Source organism: Anoplophora glabripennis, unplaced genomic scaffold (assembly GCF_000390285.2).
Source record: "Anoplophora glabripennis isolate ALB-LARVAE unplaced genomic scaffold, Agla_2.0 scaffold185, whole genome shotgun sequence".
NCBI classification, from domain to species: Eukaryota; Metazoa; Arthropoda; class Insecta; order Coleoptera; family Cerambycidae; genus Anoplophora; species Anoplophora glabripennis.
Genome location: NW_019416354.1, coordinates 398,966 through 424,364, shown reverse-complemented (window position 1 = coordinate 424,364; position 25,399 = coordinate 398,966). Strand labels below are relative to the sequence as shown.

The 25,399-nt window shown below is 32.6% G+C and overlaps 1 protein-coding gene across 1 annotated transcript in view; it reads left to right on the top strand.

Annotated features, from left to right (window-relative positions):
• The window catches only part of LOC108906665 (nucleoporin p54), a 21,364-nt gene extending 5,356 nt beyond the window's left edge, over positions 1–16,008 (top strand). The window contains exons 2-7 of the mRNA XM_018709983.1: positions 13,506–13,928; positions 13,982–14,311; positions 14,365–14,653; positions 14,710–15,008; positions 15,310–15,566; positions 15,619–16,008. Coding sequence (XP_018565499.1) covers positions 13,506–13,928; positions 13,982–14,311; positions 14,365–14,653; positions 14,710–15,008; positions 15,310–15,566; positions 15,619–15,969 — 1,949 coding nt within the window. The 3' untranslated portion in view covers positions 15,970–16,008. The remainder of the gene's footprint in view (positions 1–13,505; positions 13,929–13,981; positions 14,312–14,364; positions 14,654–14,709; positions 15,009–15,309; positions 15,567–15,618) is intronic.
• Positions 16,009–25,399: the final 9,391 nt, after the last annotated feature.

The window sequence follows — 25,399 nt, the reverse complement described above, 5'->3', positions numbered from 1 at the left end:
TATATATATATGCGCAATCCTTTTCAAGATATCAGGGTGGGCAACCCCTAATTAAAATTTTATTGCGTATTTCTTCAGATTTTTTTTTGTCATGAAAGTGCTCTATATGGGCTTAGAAATTGTTTCCTAAACAAACGGCATGACTGTTTTGATTTTAACCAGCCGTCACTGAACCTTATATTAAATTAAGTTCTTTCGGTAGCCTATTCGATGACGTAATAAATGTTTATAAAGTGCTCTGAAAAAATCAACTTTCAGCAGCCACTTATTAGAATCCCTTATTTCCTTATTATACATTTCAGAAGGTCTTGAAAAGATGTAGAAATACTTGCAATTAGATACAAATACCTCGACTGTTGTAATTTAGAAATTTGTAGAAGTACGTAGGTACCTACCTATCTATTTTAAACTGGATATGTGAGTTTGCTGGAATTATTTCAAATAAATATAAGGGGTAAAATTACAATAATGGAGATGACGACTATAGACATAAAATGTTTTTGATTACATTCTTAACCATGATTTAAACCTTTAGATTTAACTATTTAATGGATTACCATGGCATTATTCGATAACGTTAAATTATAATTTTTCTAAGGAAATGCATCAGAAAACGATTTAAATTGAACTATTCGCGGGACTCTTGACCTCGTTCTCCTATATTTGTGCTTTAATGCATCTCAAATCGAATATACAGGATGTTCAGAAATTCCTGCCATACATCAAGAGCAGCTCGCTTGGGTGAAAACAATACTGGGTAGATCTTAAATGTGTACATACAATTTAGGCAGCTGTATAAAATGAAAGCATGTAATAGCCGGAACAAAATTTTGCAAATGATTGAAATGTAAACTGAATGGGCCAATGATGTCTCTATTAAGAGCCGCGCCTCCCGAAGTCTAGATTAGTTCCTCAACCAGCAGCACGTAGTATTTTTGTTACCTTCCTTGTGAACAGCGATTTTCAAAATGTATTTGTGATACGAGTTTTATGGATAAAAATTACCTAGTTATGTAATATAACCTCAAATATATCGAAAAACCGTGTTTAGGATAAGATATGTCCAAAACTTGTGTGCTGGAACAATTCTCATGTTGGTGCGCATGGCAAGTAAGTGGCTTCTGGTTTACAAGGTCAGTCGCATTTTTTGGCTTGTATTAGTTTTGCTCAATATTTTTATATCATTTGACGGAAGGTTTAGGTAGGTACTTAAAAAAACGTTAAACCATGGTAAAATACAGTTTTTTTATTATTTCCAGAGTCATACAGCAGAAACAGAGGAGTATTTTTCCTCTTTCTAAATTCTACGCCATTGGTGTAATAGCCTTTTTAGGACGACTGCTTAATTTTTAAACATTTTTTTACAACAGTAGTGTACTCTTCAAAATGAAAGAGTATTTTTCCAGGTAATTGGAATTAAGGATAAAGCTTTTAAAAGATTTAATAAATTCGGCTACTTTCTTGATATGTTATACAATAATTTAGAAAATGAATAAACGCAATTATTATTCCAGTGAAAATGTGAAATCAACCTTTTTAATTTCAAAAGTTACTGATGAATCCACATACATCCATAATATAATATTCATTCCAAAATGACTCAACTTTTCGCTGGTATTCCTTGTGTTGTACTGTAGTTGAGTATATTTCAAATTTTTGTCTAACATTGGGTCTGCCTTAAATAAATGAAAATACGTGGTATCAAAATAATGCACAAAAATAATTTAAAAATGCTTTCCGTAGAGTGTTTTGTTATTTTGATACAGCAATTAAGTACAGGGTGATTCTAAAATATGTAGCCAAACATATATGGCGGAAACTAGAAGTCAAAATAGTTCGAACCTAAGTTACCTACATAGATACCAAAATATACTCTCTTAAAGTTGAAATAAAAAAAAGCAAAAATACAAATTTCTCTTAAACATCTCAATGTATTTTTTTCAAATTTGATTGTATTAAAATGTTCCTAGAAAATGGATAGGACTTGACTAAAATTCACCAATTGCTTGGCCACCGTGTTTTTCTGATCTTAGTCCTTGTGATTTTTACTCTTAGCGTCACCATAAAGGCCTAGTTCTTTTTCAGTAAATAATTTGGAAGTTTGTATACAAAATTTCTAAATACTCACGTTTTTCATGACTTACCATAAACTCAAATGGTTTTTAATTTAGGGTAGATTTATTTTTGTCTAACATCTAACATAATTTTTTAATCAATTTTACTCCTAATATAAACGGCGAGAGCTGCTGTAAAATTAGATAAATTATCAATGTTTTCAATTAAACAGTGAAAAAGTTCATGTATAAAAAAGTTAAATTAAATATTAGACTAAATTTTAGTCACAACGTCCCCCTCCTTCATTTTCCTATTTGGGACGGTCTTAACTAAAATTTTGAAAATATATTTTTTATTGGAAATCTTGTCCAAAACATAACTGTATAGTCAGTTCTAGGTTATATTTCTTGTTCTGACATTGAAAAAAGAATTTTGATGAGTTCACCTTTGAGTGGCTGTGGCCCCTTTAGAAGGGGAATGGTTCTTGAATAACTTATAAAAAAACTGTCAATTTAGAAAAAATGCTGGTCTAGTTTATTTTGACGAGAGGAATCAGTTTTGAAAGTTTGTCCAACTGGTTTAGATTATTTTTAACTTAACTAATTTTATGTTAGTATAAGCATATATGACGTAATATTATTTATTATCTATTTTCAATTTTATTTAAAGGAAGTACCTTCACTAAATTTTCTATCGGTCTTTCCTGTCAATAACCTGACGCCGCTGACGACGTAAAAAAGTTGCATTACATTACTAAAAATGTTTTAATGGTTTCGTGGTAAAGATTTCCGTAAGCTAATGACATCAGGAATAGGAAGCTATTACTTCAGACAGTTCGTCGCTGGAAAATCAGTCGTTTGTAATAACTGCACCAGTTGCAAATTATGATTCACATAAAAGTAAAGGATTTGTACTTGTATACGTAATTTATATCGCTGGCGCTGATTTTTTTCCAGGAAAAATTTTCATGAATAATATGTTTACATTTTTCACACAATGGGAGAGCCATATACGTGCGGCTGCTGCAATTTCTGCTTTTATTACCACGTTTTCAAATAAATATCAACTGTTTTTAACATTCACATAATATTCCACCTCCTTTATCTCTGTTTCTTTCATATTTAGAAATAAATGGTAGGTATACGTCAAAGTTTCAGAAAATTTTCTTGTGAAAAGTGTACTTGGAAAAACAATTGCCAACAAAAAAAACAGTCTGACAGCTGACAGTTCAGGGTTATTATCAGACAATCCACTAGTGATTGTTGAGAAACAAATGCATCCACAACGTGTCACTGTGTCCTGACAATAACAGTTAATGATAATCCAGTTTTTTTGCCTAAATTGCAAGACATGGATGTAGACGACGTGTGGTTTCAACAAAACGGTGCACATACCATACAGCCCGAGAAACAATTAAAATTACTGCACGAGTCATTTCTTGGTCGTGTAATTTCCCGTTTTAGTGATTATAATTGGCCGCTTTAGCGCCGTTGAGCAACGAGTGCTTATGTGCCAGTAAATCCATGGAGGCCATTTACCCGATGTACTATTCTGTACATAACCCTATCCTGTATACTTTATTAATCAATAAAAAAATTACAATTTTTAATTAAAAACCTGTTCTTTGTCGTAAAATTACTTCTTGCGTGAATTTTGGGTCACCGTTTATTTATTAAATCTGCGTTTTCTTTATATGGAACACTGTACATATTTGGTTAGAACGCTTTTTGAGGATTACCATGTTTATATATCTATCTCTAATAATAAAGAAAATATGGCAAAAAAATATAATATTAGCAATAATCGCTATACACTCTTTTTCCCATATTTCCTTCACTATTAGAGATAGATATATCAAACCTTATATCCCTGTCATGTTAACGTTCTATCCAAATATGTAAAATATACAGAGCAGTCTGTTAAAAAAATATATTTGGATTCTACTAGTCATTTTAGGGGGTCGTTTATCAAGCTTCCCTATATGGCCTTCGAGATACATATTTTAATTCTATAAAAAAGCTGTTTTTCTATAGCCTAATTCAAAATTGCATATTTTTTACATCGTATAAGCTAAAGTATTTATATTTGGAAGGGATATAGGGGGATGCCTGTTATTTATATCAGTTACTTTAAAAAGTTACTTTCTGCTTATCCATTTTACACTTCCCTATACGATATCTTTTAATTTTTCTGTTATTGACGGTTTTTGTGATAAGTAATTAAAATGATTCAATTTCTTGCGAAATTGCTAGCAAACTTAAAAACAAAACAACCGATATGTCATAAGTACATAGGCGTACGCATCTTTTTATTAAATAGCAATGAATTAAATTGTCTACAATACACCACCATAAACACCAACGGATAGGAATTAATTACACAATATCCGCACGATAACAAAGAACAGTGTACTAACCTGACGTGAATGTGAGAAGCATACTGCGGCAGCGGCACACGCATGTCTCTGTTGACCCGTTTGGCACGCCATTGAATTGCGGCTCTCTCTGACAGCCCTAGTCATAAGTCATCATTTGCTGTCTGACAGTGGTAGTTAAATATTGATTTGTAGATATTGGAAAAAACGTATTCAAATGCTGAAATTTAAAATTTATTATTTATTCATGGGATTATAAATAGAACACGCAGAATTTTTAATGAGAGATATCTCAATTTACTACTAATAAGCAGAAAGATATTAAGAAGAATTTTAAGAAATCAATCAACTCATAAATGATAATTAAAAAAAAATTCTTAAAAATCTTCTTAATTTTTTTCTGCTTGTTGGTTTTAAACTGGGATATCTTTCATTAAAAATTTTATATGTTCTATTCATAATTCCATTCGACTGCCATGAATAAATACTAAATTTAAAATATCAACATTTGAGTACGCATTGTTTTCCATTATTTTCAAATCAATATTTAACTAGTACCACGGTCAGATTAACAGCGAATAATGATGACTTATGACATATTGATTGTTTTATTTTTAAGTTTGCTAGCAAATTCACAGCCATTCTCGCAAGATTTAGGAGCATTTTAATTATCACAAAAGCCGTCGTAACAGAACAATTAAAAGATATGATTATATAGAGAAGTGTAATATGGATAGATAGAGGGTAAAATTCTACAACAGTTCTTGATTAAATATACGGGGTGTTTCATTTATAAAAACCAAGTTCTAGTATGGCGATTCAAAGTTAAGCAAATTCGACAATAAATTTTCACCATTTTATGTAAAACTAAACAGTTTTTAAAATAATTGTCCCTTTATTTTATCTTTTTTCACCCCTGGCCGGGGGTTAAAAAATTACTTTAACTTATTTTTTATTAAGTATACTTATAAAAAATTTTGGCAAGTTGACCAAAATTGCTATTTAAATGCCCAATTAATTGAACTATAAAAGTACGCGTAGAATTGAAATATGCAAAAATATACAGGGTGTTCCATTTAAAATAAGCAAGTAGATGGCGACTTCCGCTATTATGGAAGTGCTACAGCGACATTATTTTATTTTGAGCACCCTCGAAAACGTCAGGGCCCAAATTTTCTAAATTCAAATCAAAGTAGTCTGAAATATTCTAAAGGGCCTGTATAAAATATTGATTTATAAACACTAATATATGTTTTACTAATATTCTTATTAAATTTTGTTCAAAATATAAAAAAAACATTTTTTTGGAGTTAACACTGCTTTGCATTTCAATCGACGATATACCCTTTGGTGCCAATTTCTAGGTACGCTAAAGATATATTTTCATGGAAAACAATGATTTTTGGAATATTTTTATTTCAAATAAGTAATTAAAAGTAATTATTAGCTTTTCTATGAAGTTTTTTCTTTTACGTAGGTACATATATTTTAGTATCAAGAGATATAATATAACTTTAATTTTTTATTGACTTGATTTAGTTAAGATTACTTAATAAACGATAAATCCAAATATTTGCTGGAACTTTCCTACTTTAAGATATTTAGAAAAATATTTGCTTAATAAAAAGCCGAAGCGCGAAGTACGAAGCGCCGGACATTAAAAATATTCTATTATGTATATTAATATAAGAAAATAATTTTTTACTATTTTTTAAAGCAGCTCTGACATTGATCTAGTTTACCTGAACTATACTACCGTAACTACATAATGTAGATATAGACACTTTTAGGAAAGTTGACACAGGTAATATAAAAAAGTTATATAAATTCGGTATGTTTTTACTCTTTTTTCTTATTCAGCCATTTCAATAGCCAATCGGTGCTAGACATATTAAATTAATTCAAAATGAATAGAACAGCAACAAAATTAAACCGTGAACAGTTTAAAATTAAGCAGAATCCGATCCTGTCCCGATCCCTTATGAAGAGGTTAGCCTTCGCTGTTCAGTAAAACATCGTCTCTGAAAAGCTGTTACTGCTAGTTGACTTCACACCTGATATGACATGACGGGATGTTAAACGGGTAAAAACGCTAATTCAGGGAAACGGGAATGGTCGTGCTATTCCATCATCTCCAATCTATGTCCAGTATTGGAGATATTTCGCATATTACATCCGGGGGTATTTTATATTTATTAACAATTTCTTGCCCTCGCAAGGCATCACCGAAGGATTACAAATAACTTATACCACGGTTACGTGCATCCTTTGCTTCGCCCAACCCTCCTTTGGTGAAGAACGTCCGATTCCAGATAATTCTCATGGTACATCGGAGGTTATTTTATTAATTACTAATCATTTTTTGTCCACAAAAATGGTCTATGGGGTTTATAAAAAAATTGCGTAATAATGTCATAGTGATTTACATTATGAAATAATACGTATTTAGTTAGATTGCACAATCGTAATCTTTCTTAACTAATGCTTTCAATTTATTTCCAATTTTTATATACCACTGGATCAAAGGAATTTATGAAAATACAGTTGTTATTTCTTTTTTAAATACAGGGCTGAAAATAAGTCGATTTAGCTAAATTTGCCTTAGTCAAAAAATTGAACAACGCTTGAAAAAATAAATAATATTTTCTTTATATTTTTCGACGACTTCGAGTTAATATCGTGAAATTTCGTATCTAGACTTTTTTTTGGGGTGAGAAATTCGAATTTATCGACAATTTCGTTGTATCTTCTAGGGCGCGCCACAATCGACCATTATGACGCATTTAAACTGCCAAAACTTTTTTGTGCCACAGTCACTGGTCTGGAAAAATCCCCCCCCCCAACTTTTCTGCTTAAAAAAGATGTGCTTTGCTAATATCTATAAAGCCAATCGTTTTCAACAAAAAGCATGGTAATTGCATAAAAAAATGTTTAAAAGTTATTTTAAACTCAACTAATAAACATCTTTTAAGACAGGTCAATAATAATTAGTTATTTTTTAGATTTTTAGATCGTTTAGATTGGTTACAATGTTGAGATTTTGTTAGATTAATTAAATTTTTTTAGAAAGTAGGTATGTTATTTTACTCTTGTCAATTCTGTTTGCAGTAAAATTGTTAAATGAACGAAATTTAAAATTGTAATTGAACTATTTCCTTTAAAAACATCAGTGGAGTTGAAAATACTTAACTTAAATAATTTTTTTTATGCATTTACAAATTTAAATGCCTTTTTGTTGAAAACAGTTGGTAACTAATTTAATTAATAACTTCACAACCCTTCGATCGCGTTAAAATTTGGCACATTAATTTGGACTATTATGGCATATTATTTCTTAAAGCTTTAGTCGAATGTATATACTGGGTGATAGTTTTCTCCGGTTATCTCTCCCTTTTAGCGGTCAAAACTTTTACAATAGTCGCATTTTTAAAACGGGCAGCAACATTGAAAAGGTCGTTTCATGTAAACAATATATTGCCTCTTGAGAAAATCGCCTACAGAAAGCCATTCTTGAGAAAAATGGCATTATTTGCAGGTCTGTATGTTTCGGTTTGCATAGCAGTGTCACGGATTTAAAACTTTGAGTTCAGTAGGCGATGAAAACAAGATGTTGATTAATGTGGCTATTAGGTAATGTCATTATTGTTTTGTTTCTTTAGGATTCTCATCACTCCACACGTGCAAATTATGAAGTGTCCGTAGTGTATCAAGACAATTAAGTGTATGTAAAACTAATGTTCACAAAACTTTAAAAAAGCAACTTCTTCGGCCATTTCATTTAACTCCTGCTCAGGAACTTGAAAATTTAGATCCCTACGCACGTTTACAATTTTGCCGCTGCGCGCTGGTTAGTAAATGGCTTCGCAGAAGATAATAATTTGCTTAAAATTGTTTTGTACCGACTTATCTTGTTTTATAAGGAACAGAGTTGTAAATTTTCATAATTTGCATGTATGAGAGTCCTAAAGAAACACGACAATAATGACATTCTCTGATAGCCACAGCAATCGACATCTTGTTTTTCATCGCCTACTGAACTCAAAGTTTTAAATCCGTGACACTGCTACGCAAACCGAAACATACAGACCTGCAAGTAATTCCATTTTTCTCAAGAATGGCTTTCTGTAGGCGATTTTCTCAGGAGACAATATTTTTTCTTTAAATGAAACGACATTTTCATTGTTGCTGCCCGTTTTAAAAAATACGACCATTGTAAAAGTTTTGACCGCTAAAAGGGAGAGGTAACCGGAGAAAACTATCATCCAGTATATCGATTTGACTAAAGCTTTAAGAAATAATACGCCATAATAGTCCAAATAAGTGTCCCAAATTTTAACGCGATCGGTAAAAGGGTTATGAAGTTATTAATTAAATTAGTTTTATTTTTGACAATTTTCTAACTCAAAAACCAAAAATTTTTTATTTAACTTTTTTTTCGTAGATCGTATTTATTTACCGTCATGAATATGCAGTCTAATGTTGTCGGTGAAATTTGCGGACACCTTGTATATTAAAGAAACTGTTATTTATTTTTTCAACTTTAACACCATGTTACTTCGTTATTATTAATTTTTGGAATAAGTCAAGTTTAGTTAAATCGACTTATTTTGAACCGTACTATATCTGGTGGAGCCCTTATTTTTTTTTCCAAGATTATAATGCATTTCTATCATAATTGGATAAGTAGGTAGCAACATTAATATTTTACTGGCAAATTTGAAAACTGATAATAGAATTATCACATGACATTGACATAATTCTATTATCGGAAATACCTTATATAAGTAATAGTGGAAACTATGACTGCTGTTTATTTAAATAATTTATTTATAGCACTTGTATGGAATAAATAAATGCGACGTGGATGTGTAAGTTAGGAACATTGTACATTCGATCATTATCTAAACATTTAAAAGGTGTTTTTAGAAGTAACTACATAATATATAAAATTTCAGGGTACTTACATACCTATATTAAAACAAAGTCGTCTAGCACATGGTATTTCTCATATACGTTGTAAATGACATTTGATTTTTTTAGCTATTAAATAGTTTTCAATGTTCTCAATTTATTTATTTAAAAAGTAAATTAAAAATCTTTTTTGTCGGGAATATCAAAACATTTCATGCCATGTGAAAGAAAATCAGCTATCCAAACATAAAAATTGTATTTCTTTTTTAAGTAACTATTATTTGCTATAGTTATTTGTTTGCATATTAATTTTATGAAATTCAAGAAAAATTCTTTTAGTTTAGTTACTAGATATGTTTTCGAATCTCACCAGTTTCGTTTTATGTGTTTGTAAAACTCATAAGCGAAGCATATTTGCCGACTGAATTGTCGGCAGTTTGGTAACTTCCTAATTTAATTAACTTCGAACGTATTAACTTCTTCTGATCCAAATATGTTTTTGTAATAAAAATTCGAAATTTAAGTTGAAAATATCTAATAATAATTGGAATGGAACAATACATTTCAATAAGAAAACAATTTTTATAAGTGAAACGGTCAAGGCAAAAATGGACTCTCACCACAACTTTTGTATGTTAGGAGATATGAAATGCCACTGGCCAGAAACCTTCTTAGGTGTATGTATTTTACTTTAAATGAAAACACAGCATGTATGTTATGTAGTTCACTTGACGAAATTAAAAAATTTTACGAATCAAGCTTGGTACCAATACATTAAAACTTATAGGTAGGTACTCGTATATCTAATTATTTTAAAAAATTACTTCTGTTACGTTAACTCAAACAACATAATATGTTACTCATTTGGTAATATTTATTTTATTTTATGTTGTATTACATTTTAGAATGTTCCTTTGTTATGTTATGTTAATTCTGTTTTTTAGAGGTAGATAATAAGGCGTATGTTTCTATAACTTGACCCGATTTCGCGGTCTATCAAAACTTAGTTATGGCCGTTCGAATGTAAATAATATACAGGGTGTTTTTAAAGTATAGTGCCAAACTAAAACAAGGGATACAAAATGCCATTTTAAGCAAAAAGTTTTCTAAGATCGTGAATCCGAAAACGCTTAGTAAAAAATTACACGGTGATAAAGATGCACTGCCAAAAACATATTTTTTTAAAATAATTTCAAAATGGCTTATCAAACCGAATAACTTAGCAGTCCTATTTTTAAATTATTGATTCCAAAAATCTCATGGAGAAACAATTTTTCCCTTCGTATACAGGTGCTGGTGAACGATTATGAAAATGTTTTATCTTGAAAAAGCTCTCCAAGGCTTTTTCAATAAAACAGTGTAAAAAATGGTAATAAACATTTTTATACATTTCTGTGATATAAATTCTGAAAATCAAAGCTTATTTACTAAACATTTTCGGACCCCTGTTCATAGAAAACTGTTTGCAGTTTCCTATTTCCTGTTTCATAATTTAGAAACGCCTTGTGTATTTCATTCTAAAATACCAATACTTAACTAATATTAAGGCAATAAGGTTATAAGCTAAGTTCAAATGACAGCTCTTGCATATTGCAAAAATTGAGTTTACACGTGCATTTCATTAATATTGTAAGGATTTGCATAATTAACATTCATCATTTAATAATTGGAGATATTTATTCAAAAACACATATATGCGTTATTAAGTTGTAGTAAGTAGGTACGTACATCTTTTAATAATTAATGTGATATATATTTAAATACAATTAACTTATTCATTGATCTTCTAACCTTCTGTCTAGAATTATGCTGTATTATTTTTACTATTTAACCAATAAACAACTTATGTTAGGTCTAGTTGTTAGGATACGATATATGTTTTAACAAATAAGAAAATTAAAACAGAAATGTTAATTTCTGTTAAAATATTAATTTCTTAAATCATATTTAGTTTCTTCCCTAATCATACAAAAGATATGATTGGGAAATTGAAATGTTATTATTTCTTAATGAGAATATATTTCTTTTACACATCTGGACAATCCAGATTAATTTTCGTTATCCCTGTGAAGGTTAAATTGTGTCATTAACATTTCAATAGTATGGAAAATCCATTGCAAGATGCACTCTATCTACATGACAATTTGTTAAAAACATCTTACTTTTTTCTTGAATGTTTTTCAGACTAGTTTAAAAATTACTTTGACTAAGTTTTTACCTTTTGAACAGTTTGTGATTTTAATATAGGTATATGTATAATACAGGGCAACAATTTTCACACCCAAAAACCAGACCTCACTTACCCGAAGGTTTTTGGTGCGTAGAATCCAAATCCGGCATCAGAATTGCTCCTTTACATCATGTTTTCGAGATATCCTAACCTATAAGTGCAAAAACAGGGGTTTTTTTTGGTATATTTGAGCTTATATCACAGAGCGAAAATTTTTTTTTTTCTAAAAACGAATCATGCTCTCTAAAACTACCACTCTTACCGTCAAAACGCTTTTTTCAGATATGAAAAATCTTTTTTATTCGCGGAGATATCATTGAATGAAGTTGTGGTATTAGTGGTACTAAAATTGAAAAAAGTTCTTCAAAAAACGGATATTTACATGTTTTTGGGGTCGCCCAATCCAAATCTGACCTCCAAATTATTCTATCACTTTAGAATTCTGAGATTTCCTAACCTAAATTAGTATGAGTACAACTGAGTGAAACTATTGCATCAGAAATGAGCGAGTTTTACTCACAATCAAATCTGAGTTACTGCTAACTATCAATTGAGCGACTTTTCACTCTATTCTGAGTATTATAAAATCAATTTAGAGTTGACTTATTGATTTAAATTTAACCACTCATAAATGATTAATTAGGATATACAGTGTTGAAATTAATTCACTTCGCGGGGCCTCCTCCTGTCCTGGCTGAGACCCGCCAGCTGAGATCCGCCGTCGCGCCGGCTAAGGCCTGTTCTCCTATCGATCACACTTTTCTGGAACATCTGACGGGCTCGAGATTACAGAAGCAATATGTCAGTGGTGCCATCTTCACGGCGCCATTCAAATTACTCGAAATTAATATTCATTTAAACTGACTCAGTATGAGGACATTTACTCTGATTTAGGTACAAGTGCACCAAATATGAGTTTACGTGAAGAATTTATTTAAGGAGTACCTATATTTGAGTGAAAGTACTCAGTTTTAGTTTAAATATAATCTTAAATGAGTAAAATGAAAGGGGACCGCCTAGCCGGGTGTCTTGGCCGGTGGATTTCGATCTGCCGAGGTAAGCATCGCGGACGCAGGCAGGAATTTGGATGGGTGACCTAAGGCAGGCTCGGGGACGTGGCTGTGGCAGCCTACCAGAGACCTGGGTCTCTCAACATTTTCCGCATGCGTGTGGTACCCGATAAATGGTAATGAGAACAAAGCAAAGAAAATCTTTGTAATTCAAGACCATGCTATCATACATAAACTATACGAGACTTTGCCACCAAGCCACCCGTGTAGTAAATATGATGGTTTGAAGAAAAGTACTCGAGTAATGAAGGAGGGTATACAAGGGGCCTAATAAGGCCTAAGTGCCGCGGTGGAAAAGCAATTCCACCACCCTCCGACATACATACATACATACATACATACATACATACATACATACATACATACATGCATACATACATACATACATACATACATACATACATACATGAGTAAAATGATCAATACATCCAATATTGAGTGAAAATGTACTCAATAATTTCACACAATGGATTCACTCCAAACCTTTATTACTTTCACTCGCACCGATTTTTTTACAGTGTATAATGATACTTTTTTTTGGATATATGCCCCTTATTATTATAGGGTAAACCCGCCAAATTCTCTATTCATGTTTTTGTAATAAATCGCTCTATCCAAATATGTAAAAATGTACGAAGCATCTTATTACAAAAATAAGCTTCATCTTCCTCCCTTTTTGTGGCACTCCAAGAAATTGATGAAAAGTCTTACACACCAATACAATTCAATATGGCATTTTCTTCTTGTCACTCGCTGTATATAAAAACACTATATACTGTTTTAGAGAGATTACAAGTCACAGTCGAGAAAAAAAAAACTATTTCACATTTGTTCCAAAATATATTTTTGTTAATTTCATTTGTAGCTACTGGTTTTGGGACAGCTTTTGGACAGACTCCAGCAACCACAGCCTCAACAGGTTTTGGTTTTGGCTCCACCTTCGGGGCAAGTAATACACAGCAGGCACCAGTCTTTGGATCGACTTTTGGCACTCCAGCATCAGGAGCTACAGCACCAGCATTCGGTACTACTTTTGGCACTCCTGCTTCATCTGCAGCACCAACTTTTGGTTCAACTTTTGGCACCCCTGCGTCGTCAGCAGCACCTGCATTTGGCACCACTTTTGGTGCTTCTACGCAACAGCAGCCCACTGGGCTGTTTGGTAGTACAACAAAGCCAAGTCTATTTGGAACTCCTTCAACTTCGGCTCCTAGTTTATTTTCTACACCGGCTGGTGGAACTAATTTGTTTGGATCTACTAGCACCGCTCAGGCAACAGGTTTATTTGGTAATATTCAAATATTTAAAATCTGAAAAACAAATTTACATATCCTTTCATAGGAAGTACCACCACTAGTGCTGCTCCAAGTCTATTTGGTACAGCAACATCAACACCATCATTGTTTGGCCAAACGGGTACAACTACGACTCCTAGTTTATTTGGCGCTGGTACTGGTTCATCAACCTTTGGGGGTGGTTTATTTGGTAGTACAACTACAACAGCACCATCTCTGTTTGGAACTAGTTTTGGAATTGCTGCTACAACTGCTACCACTGGTTTTGGTGGTTTTGGTACAACTAATACTGGTTTTGGTGGTTTTGGTACTACCACTGGTGGTACTGGTCTTTTTGGATCTGCCTTTGGTGTTAAACCTCTAACTGCACCAACAGGTAAGTTATATTAAAAACTAGATTTAACCACGTTAACCTTATTCTGTTAACAGGGCCAACAGCCCCTAATGCGGCAACCAGAAACCAGCAAGTTGTAGCTTCTGTTTATGCAATAAATGTGTTTAATGATGAACGTGATGATATCCTTAAGAAATGGAATATGCTTCAAGCATGTTGGGGTACAGGAAAGGGCTACTACAATTCTACCCAACCAGCTGTTGAATATTCGCCCCAAAATCCATTTTATCGATTTAAAGCAATGGGTTATAATGTTATTCCAGAACAGGATAATTCCGACGGTATAGTTAAACTAACATTTGACAAAAAAATTTCAGAACTTCGGTAAGTCTTTTTTTTGCAAAATCGACACATATGTTGAAAATATTAATTGCTTTCAGAAATCAACACGATGTTTTGAAGAATGGTATTGCAGGTATATTGGGCAACAAACCAAACTTAACCGTAGAAATTAATCAAATCAAGGCAGTGTCAGATACACAGACTGAAGTTAAGATCACTGTTGCTGAAAAAGGAGTTACAGGTAGCAGTCGTAAAATACCTGCATCAGATTTATCTGCCTTTCTAAATCAACCCACACAGAAGCAACAACTTGCCAATGTCGGTGTGAGTTCAATAACACCTTTTGTTACTCCCAGCAAAGCAGAATTGGAGGAATATCTGAAGCAGCCACCACCAGGTTAGTAATTAATATTATACAGCAAAAGGCAAAAAATATCATTTTTTGCAAATTTTTATTATTTGATTTTGATAAATATTGATATTGGTAACTGGTTGTTGAAAGATTTAAAAAATATCGAACAATTCATTTGTCTTAATGAGCCTGAGGAGAGATTATAAAAATGATGTGTAGAGTTAAATGAGCTAGCTTTAACCTTTAGAAATACATACTTCAAGAAAAAAAAATATCATAGATAATATAAATATTTATCACCAGTAACTACCTAATTTGCTTTTTCTATATAAAATAATATTTTCAGGCATAGACTTACAAATGTGGCAGGCAGCCATTCAAGACAATCCAAATCCCAAAAAGTACATCCCCGTACCCATAAACGGATTCTCTGATCTAAGGTCTCGTATGTTGCATCAAGAATATCAGACAGGTTTACACCAGGCATTCTTAGAAAAAGTCAATAAAGAGATCACCGAATTGAAGACGAAACATTCATCTTCGATAGCGCAGATATCAGAGTTAAAGCAGAAATATTTAGAGTTGCAGCATAGGATTTTAAGAGTAAGATTAGTCTGTGCGTAAATTCGTGTGTACTACAACTATTTTGTCTCAGGTTTTGGTTAAGCAGGAAAGCACAAGGAAGGTAGGAATTGCAATACAACCGGAAGAGGAACTCTTAAGGGGTAGATTGGAAATGATGCATGCTCAGCTAAATGTTCCAAAGCAGTTTAAGGGTCAAATTAATGAACTGTTGTCTCATGTCAAAATGATGGAAGGTACGCAGAAGCAGAATAATCAGAACTACAGGATAGACGCAGACGCCCAAGAAGAAATCAAGCAGTTCTTGAAGATGCAGCAGAATGGGATAGCCCAGTTAATAAATATAATTAACAATGATCTACAGTCCATTAAAATCATAAATGAAGGAATGAAGCAGATTGTTCCCAGTAATCAGGTTGGTTAAAGTTTTCAATTTAAAATACCTTTTTTAATTAAAAAAAAATTGGAGAGATATGTTTAAGTAGTTGGGGAACAAGTTATAACAGATGGCACTCTGTGTTATGTAATATAAGTATAACATGGATTCCAATTTATGGATTTTTCTCCGTGACGATTTCCTTTACAAAGTATTTTATTATTTTTATTTGTCGATTAAATATACTGAAGAAATATTTTTCATTGAATTTTCATGTATTATGGTAAAAATAAAACTTTGCAGTGTTTCTTTTTAAATATGTTTGTGTTTGTACGACCTCTTCAATATTCCCTTACTGAAATAATCAAAAAATGGCTTTATTTTAGTTATCTGCTTTAATAATTATAAGCAATTATACAGGGTGATTCACAACTTATCCAAAAAAATTTGGGAATAGATGCGGCAGGAGAAATGGAGTCAGTATCTTCAAAAAAAAATTGTAAAATCCTTATAGTTTCCTAGAAAAAAAATATTGAAGTTGTAGTACAGTAGTACATTCAACCATTACATAGTTGGACAACTGTAGTCTCTAGCGTCATTCGCTATATGCGTGGCCTCAGCGACTCCAAATACTGAAATCCGATTTTACAATCGTCGTTGCGTTAGTGTTTATAATAGTTTTTTAGTAGTTAGTGTCAAAAATGGCTAGCGTGTATAGAAACTCGGGGTTAATGGATATCGTTTTAATTTATGGTGAAGCAAGACAACATTTTGTATTATGGTGAAGCATTTGTGTTATGGTGAAGCAAGACAATATTTGTGTTAGTTCGTAGAAACTGAGTAAGACGGACCCAAATGTGTTTACACGTTGTTGTAAAATTAGGTATGCCAAACTGTTTTATTATTTAAAACCCCAAATTAATTTTATTAATTAATAATAACAATAACGGCAAAAGCAGTAGAATTTGTCGATATAAAATAGATGCTATCAAAGTCTATTTATTTCTTTCTTTGCAAAAGTTTTTGTCCGTTTTTATCACACTTTGCTGACATGCCGGTCACATTGTGCGAGGTTAGGTTTTACAGTAGACTAATTTCCAGTGCCGTGCAGAAGTGTATTTTTAAATCATTTTGAACTGCCCTTTTCGATTTTTTCTTTACAAAATTGTATTTATAAGAGTCCCCTGTACATCCAAATTTTTTTTTGGATAAGTTCTGAATCACCCTGTATATATCCTTAGAATATTTGAGTTACTAATGTAGGATAACAAAAAAGTAATTCATAGATATTTGTTTCCTTTCTAAGCCTGTTAAAGAAATTTTTCATTTTCTCTTTCATAGCTGGAAAAATTGTTAATAATTTCTTTGACTGTTAAGCCTGTCTCAGATGGACACTCGCCTGATATGCGCCACACCAAATTAAAGAGAAGATCTAGTGGTAAAAACAGAACAATATGTCAAAAACACTAGAAATTTTATTGGCAAGACCAAGGGACTCCAACTAGGTCCAGATTATATATTAGTGAATTTTGATGTGACGTCATTGTTTACAAAAGACGCTTCGAAAGATCTTTATTCAAGTCTTTAGAAATTAGTTTTGTGAACAGATTAAGGGAGCAGCTGTCATTCATTCTTGTCCCTAACTGACCAATATCTACATGGAAGCATTCAAGAAAAAAACTCTGGCTTCAAAAAATGTTAGTTCAGATATGTTAACCATACATTTACTATGGATATAACGAAGTATTCCTTAACCACATCAGTATAATACATCTGGATATGTTCACCATGAAGATGGAAGAAAATGGTACCCTACCATTCCTAGGTGTCTTTCTCAAGACAAAACTAGATGGCACCAAAGGACCCAGCGTTTACAAAAACCGACCCACATTAATAGATATCTGATTGGTGATCCCATCACCACCACCAGAAACAAGGTTTTTTCTGGAAAGCAGAATACTTGGATGATGATGATTTATAGCACCTAGGATCTGGTCTTGGCGAAATGGATGTATGGACCGGAATATTAAACAAGCCACAAAAGGATAGGTAGTATAGGTACCTAAAGACAAGGAAAAAACGTAAATATCTACCAACAAGTTTTTGGCTGTATGCTGAATTAGCGGCAGTGGCATATGTGTGTTTTTTTTAACTGTAATCATTAACAGTGAAAAGAAATCTGGATGCTGACAATCAGCATGCTGATTTGATCGTCAGACCCTCAGCATCTATCTGAAATTTGACAAAATATGTATTTTGCGTTGGTCACTTGATTTTAAAAAAGTATTTTTGAATAAATAACAACTAAATGTTCTCCAAAGAAAGTAAAATATACTGGATGTATTTCCAACTCAAGCGAACTACCCTGCTTTCTGGGAGAAAAAGTTTATATTTAAAGGAAGCAAATAAAATTTGACCCTTGAATTTTCTGTATAATTGTGGTATTTTCATTATTTAATGATAATTATCTTTGTGAAAATGGAATTGAGGAAGAAAACTAATGTACATATGTACTGTAATGTTCCCCGAGGCAAATAAAAATAAAGGTGATAGATTTAACAGTTTGTAATAATAATATATTCAGCATTTAAAGCCACCATTTCTTTTATATTTCCAGATAAAAATCTAATAACTAAAAAAACGAAGCTAGATATCTCAAATTTATTTCTAGTTTTAAATGACATACATTTCTTCTATTAGTCACAACTAGGGCTAAATCAATTCTATAAATTGTTTTTTTATCACAGAGTAATAATAACTATAACAATTAAAAAAACAACATATCAATAAAATGTATACAGGGTGATTCAAAACTTATCCAAAAAAAAAAATTCTGGATGTACAGGGGACCCTTACAAATACAATTTTGTAAAGAAAAAATCAGAAAGGGCAGTTCGAAAATGATTTAAAAATACACTTCTGCGCGGCACTGGAAACTGGTCCACTGTAAAACCTGACCTGGTACAATGCGATTGGCATGGCGGTATGATAAAAACAAACAAAAACTTTCGCAAAGAAAGAAATACCTAAATAGAATTTTATAGCACCTATTTTATATCGGCAAATTCAACTGCTTTTGCCTTTATTAATTAATAAAATTAATTTGTGTTTTTAAATAACAAAATCATTTGACATACCTGATGTTACAACAATTGTTCAAAATGTTATCCACCAACGTGTAAACACATTTGGGTCCGTCTTACTCAGTTTCTACGAACTAACCCAAATGTTGTCTTGCTTCACCATAACACAAATGCTTCACCATAAATTAAAACGATATCCATCAACTCCCAGTTGCTATACACACAAACCATTTTTGACACTAACTACTAAAAAACTACTGTAAACACCACAAATAACAGATAAACACTCGCAGCGACGATTGCAAAAGCGTTTTTCAGTATTCGGTGTCGCTGAGGCCACGTGGCTCCACGCTTATTGCGAATGACGCTAGAGACTACAGATGTCCAGCTATGTAGTGGTTGAATGTACTATAACTTCAATAATTTTTTTCTTGGAAACTAAGGATTTTACAAAAAAAAATTACGATAATGACTCAATTTCTCAAGCCGCATCTATTCCCAAATTTTTTTGGATAAGTTGTAAATCACCCTATATGATTTCAAACAAATTTTGAGGTTATGTTTTTTCTATCTGATTTTCTGAAAATGATGAACTATCATAGTATGCAGGTCATTCAAAATTCTCCTATGTTTCGAATATTCGCAATAATTTTACATTTACATGGAAATTTACCGATGTTTTGAAAAATTTCACCAACGCTTTTAAAATTCACCGCCAAGCCACCCGGCTGAGATGATTGCTGCCAAGAGTCCTCCGTTCCCTCGGACGACGACGACGACAGCGTATGCAACTATCTCCCCGAGGTTGCCTATGAGTGCAAGGAGCGTCAAAATTTTTTTTCGATCCACTTTCTAAAACAGCGAAAATTGCAACTTCCTAGGGACTTCATATTCATACCCTTAAATGACCTTAGGGTCGATACTGACTCACATCAGATTCAGACTTTCAACTCCTCAGAGACAGCCGCATTCGCCGAGGACGCAGTTTTTCTGGTTCAAAAAATCCTAGAAGTAAACCGGGCCATACATCAGACCGGCTAGCGGAATCCAACCAGCCAGTGTGCGGACACCAACATAGGTTTCCTGAAGTTATTTAACCAGAGCATAATTGCCTGGCCAGATTGTGTACTCGACTGACACTTAAGAATTCACATCGCCACCACCGCATTGCCTACACTCACTAAAGCTCATAAATTTTTAAATCGCATTTCGAGTTATAACTCTAAAAATTACGAACACGAGCGCAACATACAAAGCTTTCAGGGTGCAATGTTTACAAGGTCCTAAAACTTAACGTACCGACACATTAAGGAGGCCGTACACTATAGTGCTTCTAGCCAGTGCAAAGACTGATTTCAGTCACTAGGGTGGCAGACTCACCACTTATATACAGGGTTCAGTTGAAAACCCGTTACAAAAAATATTTAAAGTAATACAAACTATTAATAAAATCAAGTGCCAGTGTTCAAAGTGCGCCTTAGATCAAAGAAAAACAAATCAGCGTAGACCATCTTCATGAAACAAAACTAGAACTCACAATGGCGGAAGAACGCAAATCTCCGCGTCTCTCCCCGACGTCCCCAGTGGCTAAAGTTAAAGGGGAAGCGCACGAGATATTTGGGATCCCCCTCATCTGCGAGTGGGCGACTAACGTCCTACCACCATAGGTGAAAGCGGTCACAGACAGGTACGTTCTTTCCGGACCCATTAGGAAAGTTTACGATCCTCAATATGCCGAGGAGGGATGAAAGTAGTTCAACCCCACCGCAAGCTAGTCAGATCTACATAAATCCGCGACATGGCGCCCAACGTGGGCCTATGTTGCCAAATGAGCCAATGACCTATCAAAATCCGCGTCTTGGCGCCCAACGTGGGGCTATGACAGAGGATAGACAACCGACCTATAATAATCCATAATCCTTCATTTGAAACGCTAATACAATTTTAAAAATGTCCAAAATGTGAATTATATTATAAGAAAATGCTAGTAGTTTTGATTATTTATGACCAAATACATAATTATATGATTTGACCAAATACAGGGTAGGAAAGTACCGATGGTTTATCTGAAGTTACGTGAGAGCGATAAAGTAAGCCATAGAAATCCATGCGATAGAGAAGGATGGCTATAATGAAGGCCTCTCATAGTCACCGCCCGTTTCGCCCTTCCACAAATAAGATCCACTTCTTATTTGTGGAAGGGCGAAATGAGCGTTGACTAATAGACGCCTTCATTATAGCCATCCTTGTCTATCACATGGATTTCTATGGCTTACTTTATCGTTCTCACGTAACTTCTGATAGACCATCGGTACTTTCCTACACTATATATGATATTTCAGAAGAAAATCAACGAAATTGTAATACAAATTTTGTTTAAATTAATTTCTTGTTAAGGGAACTGATTCTTTCAATAGTTTTTCTCTGCAATATTTACTAACAACAAAATATTTTCCAAATTAATAAATTGATAAATTATAACATACTACTTACATAAAAAACACTCATTGTCCACACAGTTACCAAACTTACTTTAACTATACCAAGAAGAATAAAATTATTAAACCGAATTCTATACTAAACACTATTCAAAATTATATAGTATAAACACAGGAAATAAAATGTGACAGAGTTTAAAACATTCAAATTACTTCAATGTTATGTAAGGTCATTCACATTCTTAATAAACTTTTTAACAGTAACATTTTCTCTAAAAGTAAACTCCTTGATATTTGTTATTGTTGTGTATAGCAGGTGGTACTTATTTAATTTATTTAAGAAAATGTTGCGTAATAATGGAGCATATCAAATATTTTAACATTTATTTCCTCTTGCGTCGTTTTGATTTTAAATCAGTATTTTGATTTTAGTGACACCTTATTATAAATAAATTCTGGAAAACGTGCAATACAGTTTAGATAAACTGTTTATTATACAATGAATATAAATAATTATATAATTGTTCTTATGAGGCTTAAGTACGTATTGATTTTTACCTTATATTTTAAGCACAACATTTTTGTCATGAAAGATAAAATGTATCTTAACGAACGGTCCATCGTTTGGTCACTTGTTTGTGAAAAAAATAATACGTGAAAAACGTTTCTCTAATGTTCCCGCTATAACTGATGACTGGATAGATTACTAGAGCACTACTGGATTAAAACGTTTTCTAACCAATTGTTTATATATTTTTTACAAGAGACTTGTAACAAAATAAAACAATTTCGTGTAGATAATGTTAAAGTGTGTGTTAAGCCTAAACACTTGCTTTTTATACTAAAGAGAAGTACATTATATTTTTCATCTCTGCAGGTATGTATGTAACTCATTTATTTTTTTATGCTTAACCATATATGCCTTAAAACTATATGCCAATCCGAAACGCCGTGCTGATATGCATATACAGGGCGTCACATTGCACTAGGATCATATTTGCACGGACCTTTAGAAGCGTACATCATAAGTTTATTTTCTCAAATTCCGTAGTGAAAATTTTTATTGTTTAAAGTTTTTTTTTTGTAATTTTCATATCCCTTAATAAGACAGGTTAGTGTAACTTAAAAAAATGAGCACAATGAACACGATCGTATATTCAGTTGTGAGCTACGGTTAACAAATCTCATCTTTCTGAATTCGTATACGTTTTTTTTTTTCATATCACATATATTTAAAAATGAAGATAAACAAATATGGTACCGCCACTAAACGCTCAATTAAATAACTTTGTAAGTTTCAAGTCTAAACTCAGTTTAAAAAAAAAACAAATAGGAAACATGTACATTAGGCCTAAAAAACTGACCCCCCCCACATAAAGTTATAAAGAAAGTTGTAACTAAAATTACAAAATACCGTATAAGGAAATTATTTATGTAGGTAGGTAAAAAATTAACAGGAGTTGAACACTAACGCGTCGCCAGAATAAATAATCTTTCAACATCTATAAAGATAATGGGGGCCTATTTAAAGCATGAAGGTTTTCGAATAATTTTTATTGTTTCCTGCTAGTTCTTAGAGCACATCGATTTTTGTTCACACATCTTTTTGTGTCTTATATTTTAATTTTTCAAACGTTCACAATGCACTATACGGATTTGGTTATTTTATTGAAACGATACTGGCGAATAGTTACAACTCTACATGTTCGGACGATAGAACCTCAATTCGATTCAATTTAACTGCCATTTCGAATAAATGATCGTGACGAATCATACGGGGCGGTTTTACACGTGCGAGGTCTGTTCAGAAAATAAGTGAACTTTTTTAATTACGCGCTAATGGAGATATTTACTGATGTGCGGTTGGCAGCATTCCGTTGCGCATAATCTCTGTAACCACATGTGATTGGATTGTTGATATCTCATTTAGTTTTCGGGATATTGTCGTTTGAGTGCAACGTGTTTTTAAGTGTTGTGACGATTTTTGAAATGTGCGATTTTTTGGAACATCGATGTAACGCAATATTTTGCGTGAAACTGAGGAAAACATGACAGAAACGTTTCAACTTTTGAAACAAGCTTACGGAGATGATGCTCAAGGTCGTACAATGTTACGATTGTCTTCATTACAGTTTCCTACATTAATTATGAAAATTTATAGAATACTTGACCTGCAGTAGATATTTTTAGTGAATAAATATAGATAGCGATATTTATCTTTAGAATTTTTAATAAAAAAATAGTGATAAACAATTTTTCCTCGTTCTCGGTTATTCTAGAATTTTAAACTGATTTTATTGTGTATTATAATGTTGTCGAGTCTTTTGTGTATTATTTGTTTGAAGTTTTTTAAAGAAATTGAGAAGAATTTTGAATTTATATTTACTGACGTGCAGCTAATTTATTATATATCTTGATGTTTAAAGTTTCTATGAAGATTAAAAATTGTTCCAAAAATTAGTACCTTGTATGTTTGATATGTAAGTATACACCTACTTTTGTTTTAGCTAATATGTTTTGTTTAATTAAAAATTCTTAATAATCAAAATTAAAAAATTATTTAATCAATCTTATTTTTGAAAATAATCTAATGTATATTATTTAATTTTTATCTTGACTACTTTGGCAACATGTCTCTTTAAAAAAATTTTCGACAACGTGAGTTGTTATATTATTAAAAAAATTGTTGTATGACCTGATGATGTGTAATCTTGACCTCGAAACTAGTTGTCGTATGTAATTAATTTTACAATAAAGGATTGTGAGAGTTGAAGACTTTTTTTATATTCCCATAGGTAATATGAACTCACGCTTATCTATTTCATGTTTATGTTACGAATGGTTTTCACGAATTAAAAGTGGTCGTCAGTCAATTGAAGATGATCCTCGACCAGGAAGGCCTTCGACTTCAACTAATGATTCTCACGTTCAGAAAGTCAAAGATGTGGTGCGTGCAAATCGCGGATTGACTGTCAGAGAAATTGCAGAAGTGGTTAGTAATCCAATTGGGTTATGGAATGAAATTTTGACAGAAAAATTGAACATGCATCGAGTTGCAGCGAAATTTGTTCCTCGTTTAATGATCGAACAGCAGAAAGAAAATCATCTGGATGTTTGTTGGTAACTCCTTAAACAATCCAATGACGATGAAATATTCGTTTATAGGATCATAACGTGAAATGTAAGCTGGGTTTGTGGCTGCGACAGTGAGACAAAAGTTCAATCATCACAATGGATTGGCAAAGGTTCTCCACGCTCCAAGAAATCGCGTCCATCTCGACCCAATGTCAAAGTAATGCTCACTGTTTTTTTTTTTCGATTTTAATGCAATTGTGCATATTGAATTCTTATCGCAAGGTGAAACAGTAAGTCGTGTGTACTATCAAGGTGATTTACAGCGGTTACGTAAAAAAAATCCGCAAAAAGAGACTAGAATTGTGGCGAGGCAACTCATGATTTTTGCACCATGACAGTGCGTCTGCAGACTCAGCTTTGTTCGTTAGTTCTGTGCCAAAAATCAGATTACCTACTGTTCTCCCTCACCCTGTTTCACAGAATTTAAAGTTTATTTCAAATAAAGCTATCCAGGACTGCTTCGCGAAATGGAAACACCTCTGGGAAAAGTGTATGAATGGGGGGAGGGAGTATTTTGAAGTAGACAAGGATCAATAATGTGTAAAATTAATAAAGTTTAAAAAATAGAGTCTGCTTATTTTCTTACTGGCCCTCATACTCAGTTGTTGATTATAGTTTTATGTCGATGGTTTCGTGCTACTTTTCCGCTTTTCGTATTATGACTCCATTGTCTAATGTTTATATATTATATTCAAAATATACCTCTATATTTATTGCGGTTTACTGAGAAAAATGTGTATTGTTTTACAAAACGAAGTGTTTTACTGCTTTGCATATGAGTTACCAGAAATGTAATTACTTTTAACTGATTATTTCTCAGAA